Source organism: Marmota monax, unplaced genomic scaffold (assembly GCF_021218885.2).
Source record: "Marmota monax isolate L192 unplaced genomic scaffold, Marmota_monax_Labrador192_F-V1.1 WCK01_AAM20220418_F8-fsc01644, whole genome shotgun sequence".
In the NCBI taxonomy this organism is placed as follows: domain Eukaryota; kingdom Metazoa; phylum Chordata; class Mammalia; order Rodentia; family Sciuridae; genus Marmota; species Marmota monax.
The window spans coordinates 1-20,618 of record NW_026694889.1 but is presented as its reverse complement, the minus strand read 5'-3'; the positions used below and the strand labels follow the sequence as shown (position 1 = coordinate 20,618).

At 42.6% G+C, this 20,618-nt stretch overlaps 2 protein-coding genes across 4 annotated transcripts in view; one reads left to right on the top strand and one right to left on the bottom strand.

Moving 5' to 3' along the window:
• Positions 1–20,612, bottom strand: part of LOC124080798 (tRNA-dihydrouridine(20) synthase [NAD(P)+]-like) — a gene marked incomplete at its 3' end in the record, with an annotated part of 50,105 nt that extends 29,493 nt beyond the window's left edge. Inside the window, 3 exon segments of one of the 3 annotated variants that reach the window (XM_058573463.1) lie at positions 6,471–6,531; positions 7,635–7,678; positions 20,195–20,612. 3 annotated transcript variants of the gene reach the window in all.
• Positions 2,171–2,476, top strand: LOC124080796 (DPEP2 neighbor protein-like). The gene has a single exon (XM_046426848.1). It carries the CDS (start codon positions 2,171–2,173, stop codon positions 2,474–2,476), a length of 306 nt encoding a protein of 101 aa, XP_046282804.1.
• Positions 20,613–20,618: the final 6 nt, after the last annotated feature.

Sequence of the window (20,618 nt, the reverse complement as noted above, 5' to 3'; positions counted from 1 at the left end):
CTTGTTTACAGACTCTAACAGTTGTTGTTGTTTTGGGGTTTTGTTGTTGTTTTTGGTACAGGGGATTGAACTCAGGGGCATTCAACTATTGAGTAACACCCCCAGCCCTTTTTCTATATTTCATTTAGATGCAGGGTGTCACTGAGTTGCTTAGAGCCTCACTAAGTTGCTGAGGATGGCTTTGAATTAAAAATCTGCCTCAGCCTCGCAAGCCACTGGAATTACAGGCCACTTGTGGGTTACCAACCCAGCCTAAATCTTAACTTATGTTCAGGCCACTTCCAAGGAGCATTCCCTCAATAAATAATCCACTCAAGTCTCTGCCTCTCCAACACTTAAATGCTTAGCATCAGGGCCATGCAACCTAGCTGTCTCTGTGTTTAATCATGACTGACCAGTTTCAGAATTTGGGTTCTCGAGCCACCTGTAGTCATAAGCTGTCCTCAACTCCCAGCTATGCTACATAAATAGTGGCTAGATGACTAGGAAATGAGGGGAGAGGCCAGAAGGGAGGGCTGAGGCAGAGTTCGCTTCTTTCACCCTGCTTTCCATAAAATAGAAGGATCTGAAGCCTGCTACTCAAGTCACACATTCCTTTCTGGGACCTCATTGGGTAGTGATGACATCACAAGCCTAAGTTTCCATGGCAGGATAATGCTAGAAAACTTCTCTACTAGTTCTCTACAGGACACCAGAGTGTCTGGTTGCTCCAGAGAATATGTCTGACCGGATATTCTATATTCAGTCTAACTTGTCTGCTGTCCCCTGGGAGAGCAGAGCAGCAGGTAGGCCTAGGCCATCTGTAATGGAGCCCCTGGTAAATATACAACCTCACTTGACTGCCACATCTTCCTTTAGGGTTTCCCTATCACACCTCAGAACTTCTCTAGCCATGAGTAAGACCAATGGTCTGGCGCTCCCTCAAGGACCCACAGTGTTGCTGTGCTCACTGCTGAGAACAAGTGTTCAAAAAGGTGCGAATCTTTATCAATCTAGCCTTCCCTTTTAGCCTCCCCCAGTGCTTCCTTCAGAGTGCAGCACACTGGTACACACCTATAGGCCCAACTGCTTGGGTGGCTGAGTGGGAAGATCACCTGAGTCCAGGAATTAGGCTCAAGCATCTGGGTGAGGAATATAGTGAAATCTGAGCACATGGTGATCGCCATTACCAAAAACAGAAAGGAAGCTTCTATCTCAGATCGTTTCATAATAAGAGTCTTACAAGAGCCTGGTGTGCATTTATTATCAAGTGATAAATGGAGCACATTAAGAAATAGCTATTGGCCTCTCAAAAACCTCACCTTCAAACTCAGGCACCTTTACCATACTGTCATGAACACACTCACATGGACCCCCGCACACATATCCCAGTCTGAACTGCCAAGGAAAAGGGTGGTGTCATGCAGTTGGGAAGAACAGAAGGGCCAGTCTCATGTTACCAAGTCTGGAGGTCTGAGGAAATGATGTCTCAGGAAGTGTTTGTGAGAAGGCTATTGGACCTAAACTTGGTACCCAGAATTTGGACCTAAATCTCTTAATCCCTCTGCCCCAGTATATGGCCTTCAGAAACTGGTAGAGTTGGACAGGTACCCAAATATAGTCCCAGCTATTAAGGAGGCTAAGGCAGGAGGATCACTTGAGCTCAAGAGTTCCAGTCCAGTCTGGGAAAACATAGCAAAAAAAATCTCAAAAAAGAATTGCATTAGAAAAAATATATAAAAACTGGGCTAGAATTCAGTGTGGCTGAAACAGGCTTTACGAATGGGCCCCAGTGGGAACTGCCAAGGTGGAAGGAGTTCTAAATCGATGTATATTAGACCATTTTTTCCAAACCTTGAAAATTATTTCCATTAAAGCCTCAGAAAAGAAATTTTTCTCAGTTATAGAAGGGAGAGACTGAGGGACAGCTGTTTGGGATATTTTGAGGTTTGACTGTTCTCCTGCTGCTTCCATTGGCTCCACAGAACTCAAGTACTTTGACAGTATCCCTTGAGGAGATAGGCACAGCATCCATAGAGGTCACAGGCAAAGGCTGTGTTTGAATGCCAAGCAGAGAAGAGGGCTTCAGTCAGAAACAGGAAGCAACAGGAGAGTGAGGTCCTGGGGGCAGAGTGTATAAAGCAGAAGCAATTAATCAGTTCTGGTTTTCTTTCCAGCAGCAGTGCCTCCCATGTCTCCGTCTACACCTGCATACCACTACGTCCTCTACCAAGGATGTGGAGAAACGCAGGTGGGCTGGCATGGAGAGACATACTGCCTGGTTGGTGGCTACCGACTCTATGGAGATGCTCCCTTGCCCACTCCACCAAAGGCCAAAGCAGAAAAGCCAGCAGAGAAGCCAGCCCAGAAGCCAAACCAGAGAGGCAGAGGGGCTCCCAAGAAACGCCGAGCTCCAGCAGAGACAGAAAAGACCCTGGGCTGTCCCAGGCCCAAAATTCCTGCCAAGAAAGCATTGCCACAGAAGCTGGCTGGCTAAGCTGCTCTGTAGAGAGGACATTTATTTAACTAGGACCCCTAAGGCATGTTTCTTTTTAAATTTTACCCATTTTTTAAAAAAATAAAAAATTTATTGTTGCTGTTGTGTTAATTATAAAATTATTCAAATATACAAAAATTTGAGAGAAGCCCGGGAAGTTGTTGTAAATGATTTTCAATGCAGCTAGGGCCTTGGTTTAGCTTGACATAGGAACTACTGCAGCATATGCTGGTGTCTTCAGAGTTTGGCAGAGACTGCATCTGTATTTAAAACCCATTCTTTATACTCCTTTTCACTGACTGTCACTCTGACTTCTTTGTAAATGTAGTCTTCTCATTCTAACGACATTATCAACAATTTTCTGCCCTTGTGTCCCTCTGCAGTACTAGAAATTGATTCTAGTACTAGAAATTGCTCTATCATTGACCTACATACACAACCCTCTCTACTTTTCATTTGGAGACAGGGTCTCAGAAGTTGCTCAGGCTGGCTTCGAACTTGTGATCCTACTGCCTCAGCCTCCCAAGAAACTGGGATTATTGACATGTGCATCTCTCTTCACAATTTTATTATTGCTCTATTTACAATTTTATTGTTGTATTTATTTTTTGTTTTTTTATAGACCTTTATTTCATTTTATTTTTATGCAGTGCTGAGAACCCAGTGCCCCACACATACCAGGCAAGTGCTCCACCCCTGAGCCACAACCCTAGCCCTCTCTTTACAATTTTCCATATTTCCCATGTTCTACAGAATGCAATGAGTTACTTTAATAATCAGTGTCGTGGGGGAGAGTAGTAGAGGAGGGAATCTTTAAAAATCTGAATAAAGGGGAGAAAAACAAAGCCAATAAATTCAGTATACCCACTACATACTAATGATGCTCACAGGATGTGCTCAGAAGGTTTAAGTTCAGTTGTTAACAGTTTAATTTCATGTGTAAGGATGACAGATTCAATCAGAGAGAACATTAAATCACTACTGACTTCCAGGGTTGATCGTGCTTGCCTATACTCCCAGCAGCTTGGGAGGGGAAGCCAGGAAGATCACAAGTTCAAAGCCGGCCTCTGCAACTTGGTGAGATTCTGTCTCACAATAAAAAAATAAAAAGGACTGAAGATGTGGCTCAGGGTTCAATCCCGGGGTTCAACCCCTGCTAATAATAAAAAAAAAATCACTACATACTGGCCATGTTGGGCCTACATTTTGAGAATTGGTAGGATGAAGGAGCCACTAGCTCTGCATTTGAGATACAAAACTTAGAGGGCTCAGGATACAAACCTTACAGGCCATAGATACAAACCTTAGAGGCCTCAAGGAAACCCAGGCACTCACCCAGTTCCATCTGTCCTTCACACACACACAATCCAGCCCCTCCTTATGGAATCACAGGGTCTAAATTCAAACTCATTGCCCTCTCCACAGCAATTTTCCACAATGAAATTTCCTCCTTTCTTCTTTTTTTTAATACATCATATATTCAAAATAAAAGAAAATCAAAAGATAAAAGAGTAAAGATTCCTTCTGATTAAGGAATGGAAGACTTTCAATCTCTTTTTTTTTTTTTTTTTTTACTTTTTTGGGTATCTGGGGTGCTTTACCACACCCCTCATCTCCTTTTTTTTCTTTTTTTAAATATTTTTTTAGTTGTAGTTGGACACAATACTTTTATTTCACAGATTTTATTTATTTTTTAGTTGTAGTTGGACATAATACCTTTTATTTATTTTCATATGGTTCTGAAGATCAAACCCAGGATCCTACACATGCAAGGCGAGCGCTCTACCGCTGAGCCACAACCCCAGCCCCCTCCCCCTTTTTTATTAAATATTTAGTTTTTAGTTGTAGTTGGACACAATATCTTTATTTTATTTATTTTTACGTGGTGCGGAGGATCGAACCAAAGGCCTCGCACGTGCTAGGTGAACACTCTACTGCTGAGCCACAACTCCAGCCCCCTCAGTTCTTTTTGTGACAGGGTCTCCCTAAGTTGCTGAGGTTGGCCTCAAACTTGAGATCTTCCTGCTTAGCTTCTGGAGTCACAGGAATTACAGGCGTGTACCTCTATGTCCAGCTCAGTCTATACTTTTTATTTGGCATTGCTTTTTGAACCAGAACGACAGAGCAGATAGGTAGCAGCCATGTGCCATTACAGCATACTGGTTGAAATCTGTTCTGACTGGCTAGTGCCAGTTACTAATTATTTTAAATAGCTCCCCAAGATTGTAAATTTACTACCTACATAGTACCAAATAAAACTCAACTTTCTGTTCCCAGTGGAAACCAATGTCTCTAGTTTCTTCTTTATCTTTCCAAGTAATTCTGTAATAAAAAAGTCAAAATACATAATGTTCATTCCGATTTTCCTAAAGTATACAGTAGTATGCTGTATGACATTCTGCTCTGCTCATTGCTCTTTTCACTACATCAAGGAGATCATTCTAAATCATTTCAACTCTGCTCCTTACATAACTCAGGAACACACAGACATAATGAGAGAAAACAGAGTGATAAGTTTTCAACTCCTAACAGGCACTTTCAACTTTCTGCAATTCTCTGAAGCTACTATCCACAGGGCCCTCGAGTATTTTAAGCAGGTAAGGCAGATATTCTGAAGCCTCCTGACACCTAAAGCATTGGTGTCAGGCTCGGTGACTCCTCAGAGCATGGTGGCTGACTCTGGACAGTGGGCCATCACTACTATGTCTACACTGTCGACCTTCTGCTCACCCTGCAACAAGGTTCCAATGACATCACTGTAGGAGTCCCTCTGATGCCTTATACTCAGCAACCACAACCTGCTTTTATTATCTGCTCCAAACCTGACCTTTCTTCAGTTCCTGACCACAGATAAAGAACAAGAATCCTGCTTCCTGGCTGCCAGTCTTTCTTCCCTAAACCCCAACCTCTTATCCCACTATCCCACACCTAACAATTTGCTAGCCAAGTCCAAGTATCCCAACTGCTACCTTTTGCCATTCTAATCCTCCAGTAACTTCTCTGCTCATAAAAAAAAAAAAAAAAGGCAAAAGATACCCGAAGTCCAAGTCCAGCTGATTTGATCCCAACTAAAGTTTGTGATCCTATGCTCTTTTGCTTCCTCTTCATCTCCCATTCCCCAGTCCTCTGATGAAAATGAACCATTCATAGTTCTGTCTTCAACACCTAGGGGCCTCCATGCTCCTGCACATGGAAATCTTCTCATACTGTCTTATATTCTCTTCCTCAAGGACCACATTTCCTCATCAGAACAAGTTTAAGGGAGCCCTTCCACTCTGTTCTCAGTCTTACCATAGCCTTCTGATCTGATCTTTTATGATACGACATTTATACTGCATCCTCTATAATCTTTTTTTTTTAAAGAGAGAGAGAGAGACAAAGAGGAGAGAGAGACAGAGAGAGAATTTTTTTTTAATATTTATTTTTTAGTTTTCGGCGGACACAACATCTTTGTTTGTATGTGGTGCTGAGGATTGAACCTGGGCCACACGCATGCCAGGCGAGCGCGCTACCGCTTGAGCCACATCCCCAGCCCCTCTATAATCTTAAATGTATGTCTCAGTATTATTCATGACAAGACAAAGCCCTGTTCATATTGTTTTTTCTTTGCTTTTTTTTTTTTTTTCTTTAAACAGTACCTGAGGTTGACCCCGGGGCCTTGTACATGCTAGGCAAGTACTCTACCACTGAGTGCATCCCCAGTTCTTTTATTGTTTTATTTTGAGACAGGTCCTCCTAAGTTGCCTGGGATGGCTTCATATTTGCAATCCTCCTGCCTCAGCCTCCCAAATAACTGGGATTACAGGCATGGATCACCATGCCTGGCCCTGTTCCAGTTTTGCCCATTGATCCACTAACAGACTTTCAAGCATTTTCCCCATCTAGCTCAGGATCTAGTCCAGAAATGGGTTCTGTACCTAGCCATCATGTCTTGTTAGCGTCCTTTAATCTCCATTTCTTTATATTTCTGAGAAATATAAAGAAATCAATTTACCTTGGTGGAATATTCTTTTGGACAGCCCATGTTGACGTCAATACCACCTACATTATTTTATCTGGAAAAACATGAAAGAAAAAAGGCAATGATCACTCAAACTGAAGGAAGACGGTAGACTCAAAAGCATGCATGGGTCAGTGCTCATGAACCTCTCACTATGTCTCTGAGTCCATGAAACACACCACCCTCCATGACAGACCTCATCTGAGCAGAGTTCCAGAGGAAAACCAAAGTGTCTACACATCTGAAAAGAGCTAGGTATTGAGGACTTTGCTACACCTGAGTTGCATCAGATAGCTCAAATACTAAGTAACATTCATACTAACCTCAATTCCAGGTCACCATTTCTCACTGGGGTAATGAAAGCCATTTGTCAAGGCAGAGAAGTGACACAAGCACAAGAGCCCTTTGCCAGAGCAACAATTCTGGCAGAAGTTACAACGGACTGCCTTCATTTGCTGGGTGACATGGGTAGCTTACTCCAAACAATTCTCTGATGTTGAAAGGACCCTGACCTAATTCTCTGGTTTGTACAGTTAATAGTCTGTGATCAACAACAATTACTGCCTGAGTCTCTTCTTGCTATTACTCTCATCAATAACAAAAGCTATTATTTACTAAGTACTTCCAATGTGTGACAAGCTCCATATAACATGCCTTATTTCATTTGCCCTGCCCTGTAGCAGAAGTTTGTATCATTTCACAGAGAAAGGAACTAAGTTATTAGCAAGGTTAAGTAACTTCTTAAGGTCACACAGTCAGTAGCAAACCCAGAATTCCAACTCAGGTCCACTTTAACTCTAAAACCCACTCCTGAAGAAGGTACTCTGCTGCTTTGTTAACTCAAGAAGCGATAGGTCTTACCTACACTGAGGGTTAAACTTCAAGACTCACAGTCAGAAGTATTCCCAGAAAGGGAATCCCATGAATAAACATTAAAATTGGGCCTCCACATGAGGATCTCTGCAGTCTGGGAACAGTGGGTACATTTGAATCCCAGGACAGTTTTGAGATGTCATAAACAGGAAAGGAAATCACCCTCAGCTAAAAATAGCAATGTGCCAGGAGGCATAAGCATGGGTCACCTTCAAAGTCACCAGTGACATTAGAATCTCTTAACTCATAGGAGAAACAAAGGAAGCTCAAGAGGGAGAAACTTACATAAGCCTGGCCACAGCAAGGGCTCACTATGAATCTGAGGTTCCCTAGAAACACAAAAGGCTTCATTAACCAATGCCCTGATAAAGGCAGAAGTGTATGACAAACACATCCAACCCCTTCCCCCACACACAACATGTTCATGCCAATAAGCAGAATGGGTCAGTTTTCTCCCAAAAAGCCAGCCTAACAAATTAGCCACTGGTAAAAGAAATGATGGACTTGGAAAAACTAAACAATGTCATTAATGCAGTTACTTTCCAACATACAAAAACATGAAGATAATCTTTTTTTTTTAATATTTATTTTTTAGTTGTAGTTGGACACAATACCTTTATTTTATTTATTTTTGCTTATATGGTGCTAAGAATGAAACCCCGGGCCTCGCACATGCTAGGTGAGCCCTCTACTGCTGAGCCACAACCCCAGCCCTATGAAAATACAGAGAACATTCAGATACTCACAACTTGGAGTCTATAATTATACATACTTGATCACATGTCTACCCATTGCATTTAGCTTTTTAAAACCTAAATATCTTCAGGAGCTGCTTCTAAAAAAGCACCAAGAAATGTCCAGAGCAAGACAAGAGAGCTATATAGTTCTTACAATTCTAACTACCTAGGTGCAGTGGTATACACCTGTAATCCCAGGGGCTCGGAAGTCTGAGGAAGGAAGATCACAACTTTGAAACCAGCCTCAGCAATTTAACGAAGCTCAAAGCAACTTAGTAAGACTCTGTCTCAAAAGGGGTTTAATGTCCTTGAGTTCAATTCCTGCTACCAAAAAAACCCCCAAATTTAATTGCTCTTGAAGAAATCTAATCCATTTGATAGGAAATAAATACAGACGACACAAAATCAAACACCATGACATGAATAATCAATGAAAATAAATATCATGCTGCCAAAACAAAAGATTCCTATAATTAAATAAATTAAATCTGAGACTTGCAGGCATGTAACAGACTGTGACAGCTTGATTTCCATAACCTGTCTCTAATACTGTAAGCATTTAGGAATGACCCTCTGAAAAATGATCAAGTCTTCAGGAAGTCCCTGCTGTGCAAAGTAGCTTAGGCACTCAATAGTGATCAGCACAGGACCCAAGTAATGAAATCCAGGAGACAGGAAGACTTAGGAGGACACTTGACATTAGGATCTCATCAACATCTGGAAGACCACCCTGCTCTGTTCTCTTTCACAGGTGCGGAAGATGACTTGGTCATCAGGGGCTACAAAATCCACTGTTCTAAGCACCTCTACAAGAAAACACAAACACATGGGATGCAAGTTCAGACTAGCCTAAGCCCTGGCAGTGAACACAGCCAAGTATAACCTTAAAACGAAAAAAGGGATCATAGATGATTCCTACAAAATAAGTATGCACTGGGAGACATCTAAGGTGCTGATGATGGTCCATCTCACGACACAGGTAATGGGTGATTCACTTTATAATTATTTGTTAAACTGCATGTTTGGGTTTTATGCACTTTTTCTGCATGATTACTAGCACTTTATAATTTTTTGAAATACTGGAAAGAAGGTACATACATTGAACTTTGTGTTTCAATACTGGTCCAAGCTTTCCTGGAAGGTTATCCTTTGAGGTGCAGCAAGTGATCATTTCATTTGAAAAGAAATTTTTAATTTGTTCTAATTAGTTACACATGACAGGCAGGTGATCATTTCTTCATTACTTAGAGTGAGTCAGAAAACTGGAGTGGATCAGTCAATCTTCACTATTATTTGCAGTTACATATTTTTAAATGTATCTATTCAGTAAAATTGATTTATAACCCTAAATCAATACATGTGGTGTTTCTAGTCATTCAGGGACAGATGCTAAGACAACAAATTGGAGTCACCTTTCATACACATCTCCAGCTGAGTTCAAACACGGTGTCACTTGTCTTCTTGTTTTAGCTTTCATACTGTAAAAATGTGCCCTTTATGGCATATTTTGCCCTTCATTTTTTGTATTTTTGTGCTTTTTGTTAGTGATCTCACTGTTTAAAATGGGCCCAAGCATAGTGCTGAAGTTCTGTCTAGTACTCTTAAGCATAAGAATCTTGTGTTAGATAAGCCTTGGTTAAGCATGACAATACAGTGCTATTGGCTCTTGAGTTCATCAATGGTATATTGGGTGGAGCTGCCAGTTTGGCTCTGTGGTAGAGTACATGCTTAGCATGCACAAGGCACTGGGTTTGATCCCTAGCTTCTACTAAACAAATAGTCTCTGAATAGAAACCCACATAAAATGAGTTTAAGTGGTGATCAGTTGATGAAAATGTGACCAGAGGCTAGCAAATTTCTAATCTTGTATATCCCCAAGGGTCACTTGGTTCAGTAGTGATTTTAGTGTTCTCAGCAACTTAATTGAACATTAACAAAAATCAACTATATCTCATCTCTCCTTATTAATGAAGCTCTACAATAGCTATTGTGGGCCAGGCTATATGGGCAATGACTAAACAGACTCCATTTTACTCTGAGACTCCATGTCACATTAAAAAATGCTTCTTCCATGGGAAATCCCTGCCTCTGTCCCCATCAACAGTTGCTTAGCATAGCATACTTGGCAACACAAAATGGCAATTCATATACAATGTAAAATTGTTCTCTCTTTGGTTCCCATTTTTCTCGGACAATGTACCCTGTCAGAGATTGATTGTCTAGACCTTAGTAACCATTCTTTAACTTGTAGTCACCTAAGGTCATTTTGATCCATTCCCCCACTTCTGCTTCTGATTTTAAATCTAATGACGTTTGTTTATGGTTTTGAATCATAGCAACAGCCACTTATAATTAATATGGTTTTGGACTCTAAAAGGTGAACTCAAACCCCGAGAGAGGTACAAAGGGTAGACTTGCAGCCCACTCCTTGGCCCACCAGCTGGTGGATCTGGACCACCCAGTGGTGAATAAAGATGGTTCTGGGGCTGGGGTTGTAGCTCAGCGGTAGAGCACTCGCCTAGCATGTGTGAGGCCCTGGGTTCGATCCTCAGCACCACATAAAAATAAATAAACAAAATAAAGATATTGTGCTCAACTACAAGTAAAAAAAAATTTTAAAAAAGATGGTTCCATCTCCTGCTTTAAGATCAACTCAGTGATTTATTGCAACCTCGCCATAACACTACCACATTAACTTTCAAAAATGACTACTATAATAAAAAGAGACAATGTGGTAAATGAGAAAATAAACCTATCTTGAAGGCTGTTTTGAGAACTAAGACCTTTAAAGCATGTAAAGCATTTCTATAAAGGGAATATGTAATTATCATCCGAGCGCTGAACAGATTAGATGCCTAAAAAGACATGTTGGGAGAAGTAATCGGTGATCTCTCACAGCGACAGCTCAACCCTGGCAGAAAGAACTGTGAGAGAACCATGAAAACTTGGATGTACCTATAATGAAGTTTACTGATAACAGCAAAATACTGACACCCCAGTAAAGGCATTAGAGAAACCAATTCTAATGTATCTGACTTGCAAAAATGTCCTAGTAGAAAGGTAAATGGCAAAACAATATGTATGACAGGATTCCATGGGAGGGAGGTATAAACAGGTCACATATTTATATATTATACATTATTCATAAGATATGTGTAGGAAAATCCATATTATTGCCCATTATGCTTAGTTTTAGGGGACAGTACTAGGGATTTTACCCAGGAGAAATTTACCATGGAGCTACATCACCAGCCCTTTTTATTCTGAGAGAAGGTATTGCTGAGTTGCTGAGGCTGGCCTCAAGCTTGCAATCGTCCTGCCTCATAATCCTAAATTACAGGGATACGCCACTGCATCCAGCTTAACTTTTTTTAAAAAAAAATTTATTTAAATAGTTATATATGGAAACTATCTTTATTTATTTTTATATGGTGCTGAGGATTGAACCCAGTGCCTCACACATGCTAGGCAAGTGCTCTACCACTGAGGCACAACCCCAGCCCCTGATTAACTTTTTTAAGTGTGAGATTATGAAGGATTTTCATTTTCTAGGTTATACAGATCTGTAATATGTCAGCTAGGCTGCCCTTAATGCCTCTCAGGGCCTGTTGAACTGCTTGTGGCTTTGAAAGATGAGCTATTGGCTATCATTGGAGCAGTGGAGCAGTGGGACCATAGTCGCATAGTCTTTCACGTAACACAGGAAGAAGAAAATAATGTTTTTCTCTTAAGACTTTTAATTCATATCAAAGGAATATACACAGACATAAATGTCCATCAAACAGAATATCCCCAGCCCTATTTTCTATTTTATTTAGAGACAGGGTCTTAATGAGTTGCACTGAGCCTCACTTTTCCTGAGGCTGGCTATGAACTTATAATTCTCCTGCTTCAGCCTCTGGAGCTGCTGAGATTACAGGCATGTGCCCTGGCACCATGCACACCTTTTTTTATTTTGAAAAAGTCTCACTAAATCGTTGAGGCTGACCTCAAACTTGTGGTCCTCCTGCTTAAGCCTCCTGAGTTGCTGGGATTACAGGGCTACATGATCACATGGGTTGTTTGCCTTTTTTAAAGAAAGGAGACTAAAATGATAATACGGGAATTTTGTCATAATCACATATCAAATTTTATGTTAAAATAGATCTATCATTCCTACTTTGTAAAGTCAATGGAGACGTCTCCTGTTGCCTTGGAGCACCTATAACAACCTCCGCTGTGTCCATCACACTGAAATGTGACAAGTTTGTCCTATCAGCTATAAATCTGGAACCTCAACATGAACAACCCTACTGTTGAGCAGAACACCTCTGTACTACCTGTGTGACCTTGTGTAGGCCCCTTAGCCTCTTTTTTGAGATCTCACTTGTAAGAAGGTTATGGGTGCATTTCTCTGTGTGTGTGTTCAGAAAGATGTGTGTATTGCTCAGGATCAAAGGAACAGCCGGCCACACTCTCCAATGCATCAAAGAATAAATCTTTGGAGCAGAATGAGATTAAAAGGACCCGGTCTTTGCTTTTTTTCCCCAATGTGAATGTTTTTCCACATGTCCACATTTTCTTTCTTTCTTTTTTTTTTTTTTTTCCCCGATACTGGGGATTGATCTCAGAGGCAGCAACCAAGTGTGGCACATCCCCAGCACTTTCTTCCTATTTTATTTAGAGGCAGGGTCTCACTGAGTTGCTCAGGGACTTCCTAAATTGATGAGACTGGCTTTGAACTAAAAAATCTCCTGCCTCAGCCTCCCAAGCCATTGGAATTACAGGAATGGGTTACCGCACCCAACCTACGTCTTTTAACTTATGTTCAGGCTCACATCCAAGGAGCATTCCCTGACCCCCTAATCCACTCAAATCTCTGCCTCTCCAACAGGAAAATACTTAGTATCAGGGTCATGCAACCTAGCTGTCTATGTTAATCATGACTGTCAGGCCAGTTTCAGAATCTGGGTTTTGCTTGCCCCTCTGTGGTCTGGGCTGTGCTCCACAGAGAGTGGCTATCTGACTATGGGGGGAGAGGCCAGAGGGGTGCCCAAGCAGAGCTCTCTCCTTTCACCCGGCTTTCCATAACATACCAAGAATCATCACCTACCCCTCAAGTCACACATTCCTTCTGTGACCTGAGTAGTGATGACATCACAGCCTCAGTCTCCATGGCAGGTTAACGCTAGGAATCTTCTCTACCAGTTCTCTACAAGACACCCGAGTGTCTGGTTGATCGAGAAAGAATGTCTGACCAGATATTCTATATTCAGCCTAACTTATCCTCTATTTCCTGGGAGAGCAGTGCAGCAGGTAGGCCTAGACCAGGCATCTGTAATGGAGCCCTTAGTAAACACACAATCTCACTGGACTGCCACACATTACTTTTGGGTTTCCCCATCACACCTCAGAACTTTCCTAGCTATGAGTAAGACCAAAGGTCTGGTTCTCCTACAAGGACCCACAGTGTTTCTGCTCCCTGCTGAGGGCAAGTGTTCAGAAAGGTGCTAATCTTTATCAATCTAGCCTTCCCCTTTAGACTCCCCCAATGCTTCCTTCAGAGCACAGCACACTGGTACACACCTATAGTCCCAGCTGCTTGGGTAGCTGAGAGGTGAAAAACCCAGGAGTTGGGCTCAAGGATGTTGGTAGGGAACATAGTGAATGAAACCTGGGAAACAGGGTGAGAGCACTCATCACCATAACGAAAGGGGGCTTCTTTATCAGATCCTTTTCAATAAGAGTCCTACAGGAACCTAATGTGCTTTTGTTTTCAAGTGATAAGAGACAGCTATTGGCCTCTCATGGAATCTCACCTTCACACCTAGGCACCTTTATCATACTGTCATAGATACACTCACATGTACATCCCAGTCTAAACTGCTGAGGAAAAGGGTGGTGTCATGCAGTTGGGAAGAACAGAAGGGACAGTCTCAGTGTTACCAAATCTGGAGGTCTGAGGAAATGATGTCTCAGGAAGTGGATGTGAGAAGGCTACTGGACCTAAACTTGGTACCCAGAATTTGGATCTCATTCTCTTAATCCCTCTGTCTGAGTATATGGCCTTCAGAAAACGGTAGACTTGGGCACAGGTGACAATTATAGTCCCAGCTACTCAGGAGGCTGAGACAGGAGGATCACTTAAGCTTAAGAGTTCCAGGCCTATCTGAGGAAACACAGCAAAACACCATCTTAACAAAACAAAAAAGGTATTAGAAAAATCTACAAAAACTGGGGTAAAATTCAATGTGATTGAAACAAGCTGTATGATGGGGCCCCAAAAGGAACTGCCAAGGTGGGAGGGGTTCTAAACCAATTTATATTAGACCATTTTTCCAAACCTTGAAAATAATTTTCATTAAGCCTCAGAAATGACAGACTTTAAGAAATTTTTGTCAGTTGTAGAAGGGAGAAACTGTGAGGGTGCTGCTTGTGGTAATTTTGAGGTTTCACTGTTCTCTCTCGGACTAGGGAAGAGAAACCCTGTTCTGCTGCTTCCGTTGGCTCCACAGAACTCAAGTACTTTGACAGCATCCCTTGAGGAGACAGGCAAAGCATCCATAGAGGTCACAGGCAAAGGCTGTGTTCGAATGCCAAGCAGAGAAGAGGGCTTCAGTCAGAAACAGGAAGCAACAGGAGAGCGAGGTCCTGGTGGCAGACTGTACAAAGCAGAGGCAATTAATCAGTTCTGGTTTTCTTTCCAGCAGCAGTGCCTCCCATGTCTCCTTCTACACCTGCATACTACCATGTCCTCTACCAAGGATGTGGAGAAACCCAAGTAGGCTGGCATGGGGAGGCATATTGCCTGGTTGATGGTTACCAGCTAGCTCTATGGAGATGCTCCCTTGGCCATTCCACCAACGGCCAAAGCAGAGAGGCCAGCAGAGAAGCCAAAAAGAAGCCAAAGCAGAGAGCCAAAGGGGCTCCGAAGAAACACTGTGCTCCAGCAGAGGCGGAAAAGGCTCTGTGTTTCCCTAGCCCCCAAATTCATGGCTTTAAGCACACTGGCAAGAGACCATTCCCACAAAGGCTTGCAGGCTGAGCCTCTCTGTAGAGAGGACAAATATTTCAATACCCAGGTCAGCTAATGAAACTTCTTTTTCATTTTTAAACTAAAATTCCTGGTTTTTAGAGAAATAAAAATTTTATCGTTGCTGTTGTGTTATATATAAAGTTATTCCAATACACAAAAATTTAAGATATGGACTGCAGAAGATTTGAAATGATTTTCAATGGTGTCACAGCTAGGGCCGTGGTTTAGCTTGTCATGAGGAACTACAGCAGCTTAAACTGGTGTCTTCACAGCTTGGCAGAGACTTAGCAGTATTTAAAAGCCATCCTTTCTTTATACTCCTTCTTTTCAATGGCTATCACGCTGACTTCTTTGAAAACAGTCTTCTCATTCTAAAGGGCTTTTCTTCATCCATTAGCTCAAGACTGCTAGTTGGTTGACACCATATGATGCTTTATATTTAATCCTTGAAAGGAGGGAAATACCAGGTGGAATGCCTCCAGGACGTCATACACAAGCCTTGAAGACCCTGCATATAGCAGAGCACACTGGAGCCTGGCAGGCCTCACTCCAGCATCTATAATACCTTTTGTCATGGTATGGTTATTCAAATCTATTTTCCCTTACAAAGATTAACTATATCAATATGAATAATACAAATTAGGTAGCCTTTGCTACATATGTTCAGCTAATGCATCTTCTGAAGTGATCTCCACTGCCCCTACTGGAGACAGTACCTCAGTCAATCTGCATGAGCCTTTCACAGCCAGGGGTCCCCTTCCATGTCAGCTGGCCACAGGCAAGAAACCTCAGAACGTGGGTTTTGAAAGGAGAGGCTCCTTTGAACATGCCAGGGCTGAAGCTGACCTTGAAGAAGACCTGCCATTTCTCGGCTCAATCCTCTAAAGTCTCTCCTTGGGCAGAAGAGAGAACACTCCACACTCTCCAAGGGGAGGAGGAGTCAAGTGTAGAGGGGGGGGGCATAGTGGCCCACTGGTGCCCTATCCACCAAATAGGTCCAGCCCTGACTTATTGCCAGAAACATCAGCACAAACCATCAGGTAGGCTTCAGAAACTAGAAGCAGTATTTACCCAGGGAGCCTCCTGCCTGTGCTCTCAGCAGGCACAGGGCACAGTAGCTACCTGGAACAGGAAGGGTTGGGGAAAGGCAGTAGCACCACTCTGAGCCTCACATGCTCCTTTATCCCAAGCCATTATGGCCTCAAGACACCCCGCCTACTCCTCAATAAATTTTTCTGTAACAGTGTTTGACTTGAAATTCAGCTTGTTCAAGGTCAAGCTTCAAACCATAATATCCCCTTTAAGTATGTTCCTACATGGAGGACTAGGTCTTCTAAGGCCTTCTGCCTTCACAAGGGACTCTCGGGTACGGTTTCCAACTGGTAACATCTGCAATGATGCCTAGGTGAACTGGATCAGGACCCAGGTCAGTTCATCAAGAAATGAGAGCCTTGGGCTGAGGATGTAGCTCTGTGGTAGAGCACGTACTATAGCATGCATGAGGCTAATGGGGTTCCATTCCCAGAGCCAAAAAAAAAAAAAAAACCCCGATGAGTGCTTCTGTGTGTATGTGGTGTATGTGCGTGTGGGAGGTGCAGGAATGAGAAGATACAGGTCCATCTACATCCACCCATCTGGCTATTCCATTATTCAACAAGTGTTTATTGAGAACCTGTTACATCGCAGGCACTGTGCTAGCTGCTTGGAACATATTACTGAGTGAGATGATCCAAGTCTCTCTCATCGAGACCCACACCAACAAAGAATGAGAGACAATTTCAGAGACTTGGTTGTAGCTCAGTGATAGAGTGCTTTCCTAGTGTGGGCAGAGTCCTGCATTTCATCCCCAACACTAAAAAAAAAAAAAAAAAAAAAAAAAAAAATTTAAATTCAATTAATTAAAATTACTATAAAGGAAAACGAAAGCATAGAGTGATGAGGAATACTACATTATACAAAAAAGTCACAGAAGGACCCTTCAAAGTGAGGGCATTTCATCAAGGAAGGAAGCAAGAGACTGATATGAGGACTGAAGAGAGAGCATTCCTAGACCAAAGAGCACAGGAAAAGACCCTGAGGTAGAAATGAGACTGAGCTACCTAAGAAGCAGGAGAAAGGCTACTGTGACCAGGAAGGAAAGATATAGTTGGAGAAGTACGTGAGAGTGAGACCCCACGGGGCCACATAAGCAATACTGAGGAGTACGGATCTTGGTTTAGATGTCAAGGGGGAAGGGGGAAGTTATAGGATACATTAGAACAGGGTAGTGAAGAAATCTGATGAAGATGCCAAAAAGATCACTCTGGCTGTGTGAGCCTTGGCAGTAAAGCACTGGCTGTTACCAGTGGAATGTCTATCTCAGCAGTTAAGGAGACAGTTGGTGCTGGGAATGGGGGTTGGGGGCAGTCAACAGAGAAGGAACAGTATAAGGTTTGGCCAGTGTCATATCAGCGGCCCATAATTCACAGGGTGGCCTGAGCAACAAAGCAAGACTGTCTCCAAACAAATTAATAAAATTTCTAACAAATACTAGTTCGTAAGAAAAACAAGGAGTAGAGGAACATGTTCAATGACACTGTGGGATGCAATCAGCAAACTCAAAAACAGAAAAAGCCCTAAGGACAAGAACATGAGGTTTTTTCAACAAATAAATTGCAAGGAAGATAAAAGAAGGAAGAGAAACCTACAGATTGAGCCATAACATACATGTAAAATAGTTATTATGATTCAAATACAATTTTTTATTTAAAAATTGGACAAGCAAGGAAATTTCAACATGATAATTTATGATAACAGAAGTATTATTAACATTTTTAGAGTCATAATGGTATGGCAGTGGGGGATTTTTGTTGTTGTTGTTGCTAATATTTTGTTGTTCCTTTGTTCTGGTACTGGGCATAGAACGCAGGAGCTTGTGCATGCTAGAGACGCACTCTACCACTTCTACTACTGAGCTACACTCCAAGCCCTTCTCTCTTTTTCTTTTTTTTTTTTTTAATATATGTTTGACTTTTTCTCTTAAAAAAAACAAAAGATAGTTTCTCAAGTACAGTTTAATGTTCAGTCAGACTTGCAATCAGTGAGAGCTCAGATGGTGGCTTTGCAGTATCAGCCAGCTGGTGGCAGCCATGGATGGGAAGGAAGGGTGCAGTGTGCCAGAGAACAAAGTGTTCTTACAGAAGTAGCTGACAACCTCACACATGAGCTGACCACACTGAACAAAGACATGTAACGTCTGAACTTGGAGGCTAAATGTCAAATCGTACGTGCTGTGTAGATATTTCTTTGGTCAGAACTGGCTCCCACAATTGGTGCCCCTGCTAGCCACCTTTCTGCTTGCTTATGCGAGCACATGTGATGACTGGAGACTTGTCCAGCCACCTCCCTGAATGCCCCAGCAAACGGCCAGCACCAGTGGCTGAGCAGCAGAGGATGTCTGAAAAAACAGATGGATGTACAGAAACAGAGGCCTTTCCTGGTGAAAGGAGCAGAAGTGGAGGGATTCAAGGAAACCCATCGGTCCTGGCCATGAGGGACCACTTGTTCCTCTGCCTGCCCAGCAGCTCACTTTTCCCACCAACATAATGACGCTGGTAAAACTCTACCTCACTGATTGTACTGGAACATGCCAGTAGTTCCAGCCATCTGGGAGGCTGAGGCCAATGAATTGCCCTCAACAACTTAGCAAGACCCTGTCTTGAAATAAAAAATAAAAAAGGAGGTTGGGGATGTGGCTCACAGGTAAAGCATCCCTGGGTACAACTGCCTGTACAAAAAAACAAGAAGGAAAGAAAAAAATTAAACTCCTCTGTAGGCTATTGTGAGGGTCACATGAGCTAAAACATCAAACAGGTAACACAGCTATGAACACACAGTCACATAAGCTGCTCTCATCATCACCATTATCATGTGTCCTTGTTCCATAAAGTAAGGGGAGATAGCAGTCTCCTAAGTGCCAAGTGCAACAAAATCGTTGGCACCCTTGCTGGGGACTGGTGGTGCAGGGACAGGTGCCAGCATAGAGTGGTGGTGGTCACAGAGTGCTCAGTTCATCTGCCAGATCAGCAGCAGGCAAGTAAGACTGCTGTGAGGAGGAGGAGGAGGGGGGGGGCAATGAGAAGGAAGAAGACCACGAGGAGAATGGAGTAAGCAGGGTGTAGAGAGGATTCCCCATGTCCCTGTTTGTAGAGAAGTCGGATTACAGGAGAGGGTTTGGATTTGGTGAACCTCTGGCAAGACCTGTCCCCATCCAGGGAACTGATGATCATATATGGTTCAGGAGGCCATCTGAATCCCAGGACACACCCCCCCAGGATCTTGCTGGAAGCAGCTCCTGCACCCTGGAACACACACTGCCTGCTGAAGGTGAAAGCTCAAGGACTCAGTACAGCATATAGACCAATCTTAGGACACAGGCTCCAAGTCTGTGTGCTACACTCATCTGGTCTCCAGAAGCAGCCCAGTCAGACTTCAGGCCTCTCAGGCACAACATGTGACCTTGGCTTGGAGACCTTGTAATGCACATACATCCTCAATATGATCTGAAACCAGGCAGAGCCCGTCTGTAATGGGATTCAGTGATAAAGTGGGGACCTGAATCAATCGTTAACTCCCTTAAAAAACAGCCTAGGAATGTTGCACAGAGAGGCTGGTAAGAGTACAGGATAGAAAGATGGAGGTTGAAGAGAAGAAGGTTGAGGAAAAGGTTGGGTGGGAGCAGAAAATGAAGATGTGTTCATGGTTATTGCATTTCTCCTAGCAAGATAAACACTGAGTGCCTTGTGAGAAAGAAAAATGTGCTACCACTTTAGGAAGGGTGACCTAGGCTCTATGACTGAAGGATGTGTGTCGGAAACAGCCAAGCTATCTTCTGGTTCAGAAAACTGTTGTTTCTTAGGAATTTCACTATCAGTAATTATGGGAACAGATCAAGAAGAATACCAAAAAAGAGGCAGAGGCAGTGTGAGACTCCAGGACTAGGATCTGGGGGTCCTCGGATATAGATGACCATCAACTGGGCAACAGTAAATATCAAGTAAGCCCCCATTTCCACCCATCCCTGCAGCTGAGCACCTGAGCACATAAAGTGGTACCTATAACTCAGCCTGATGTTGACTTCCTTTGAATATTCTTCTCTCTCTCTCTCTCTCTCTGTCAGCTGGAACTGAACACAGGGGCATTCAAATATGAAGTTACACCAAAAACCTTTTATTTTTATTTATTTGTTTGTTTATTTATTTGTACCAGGGATTTAACCCATGGGCAATTTACCACTGATCCACATCCCCAGCCCTTTTTATTTGTTATTTTTTTTTTAATTTTTTAATATTTATTTTTTAGTTTTTGGCAGACACAACATCTTTGTATGTGGTGCTGAGGATCGAACCCGGGCCGCACGCATGCCTGGCGAGCGCGCTACCTCTTGAGCCACATCCCCAGCCCCTTATTTGTTATTTTTGAGACTCAGAATCACTAAATTACAAAGGGCCTTGCTCATTTGTTGAGGTTGGCCTAGAA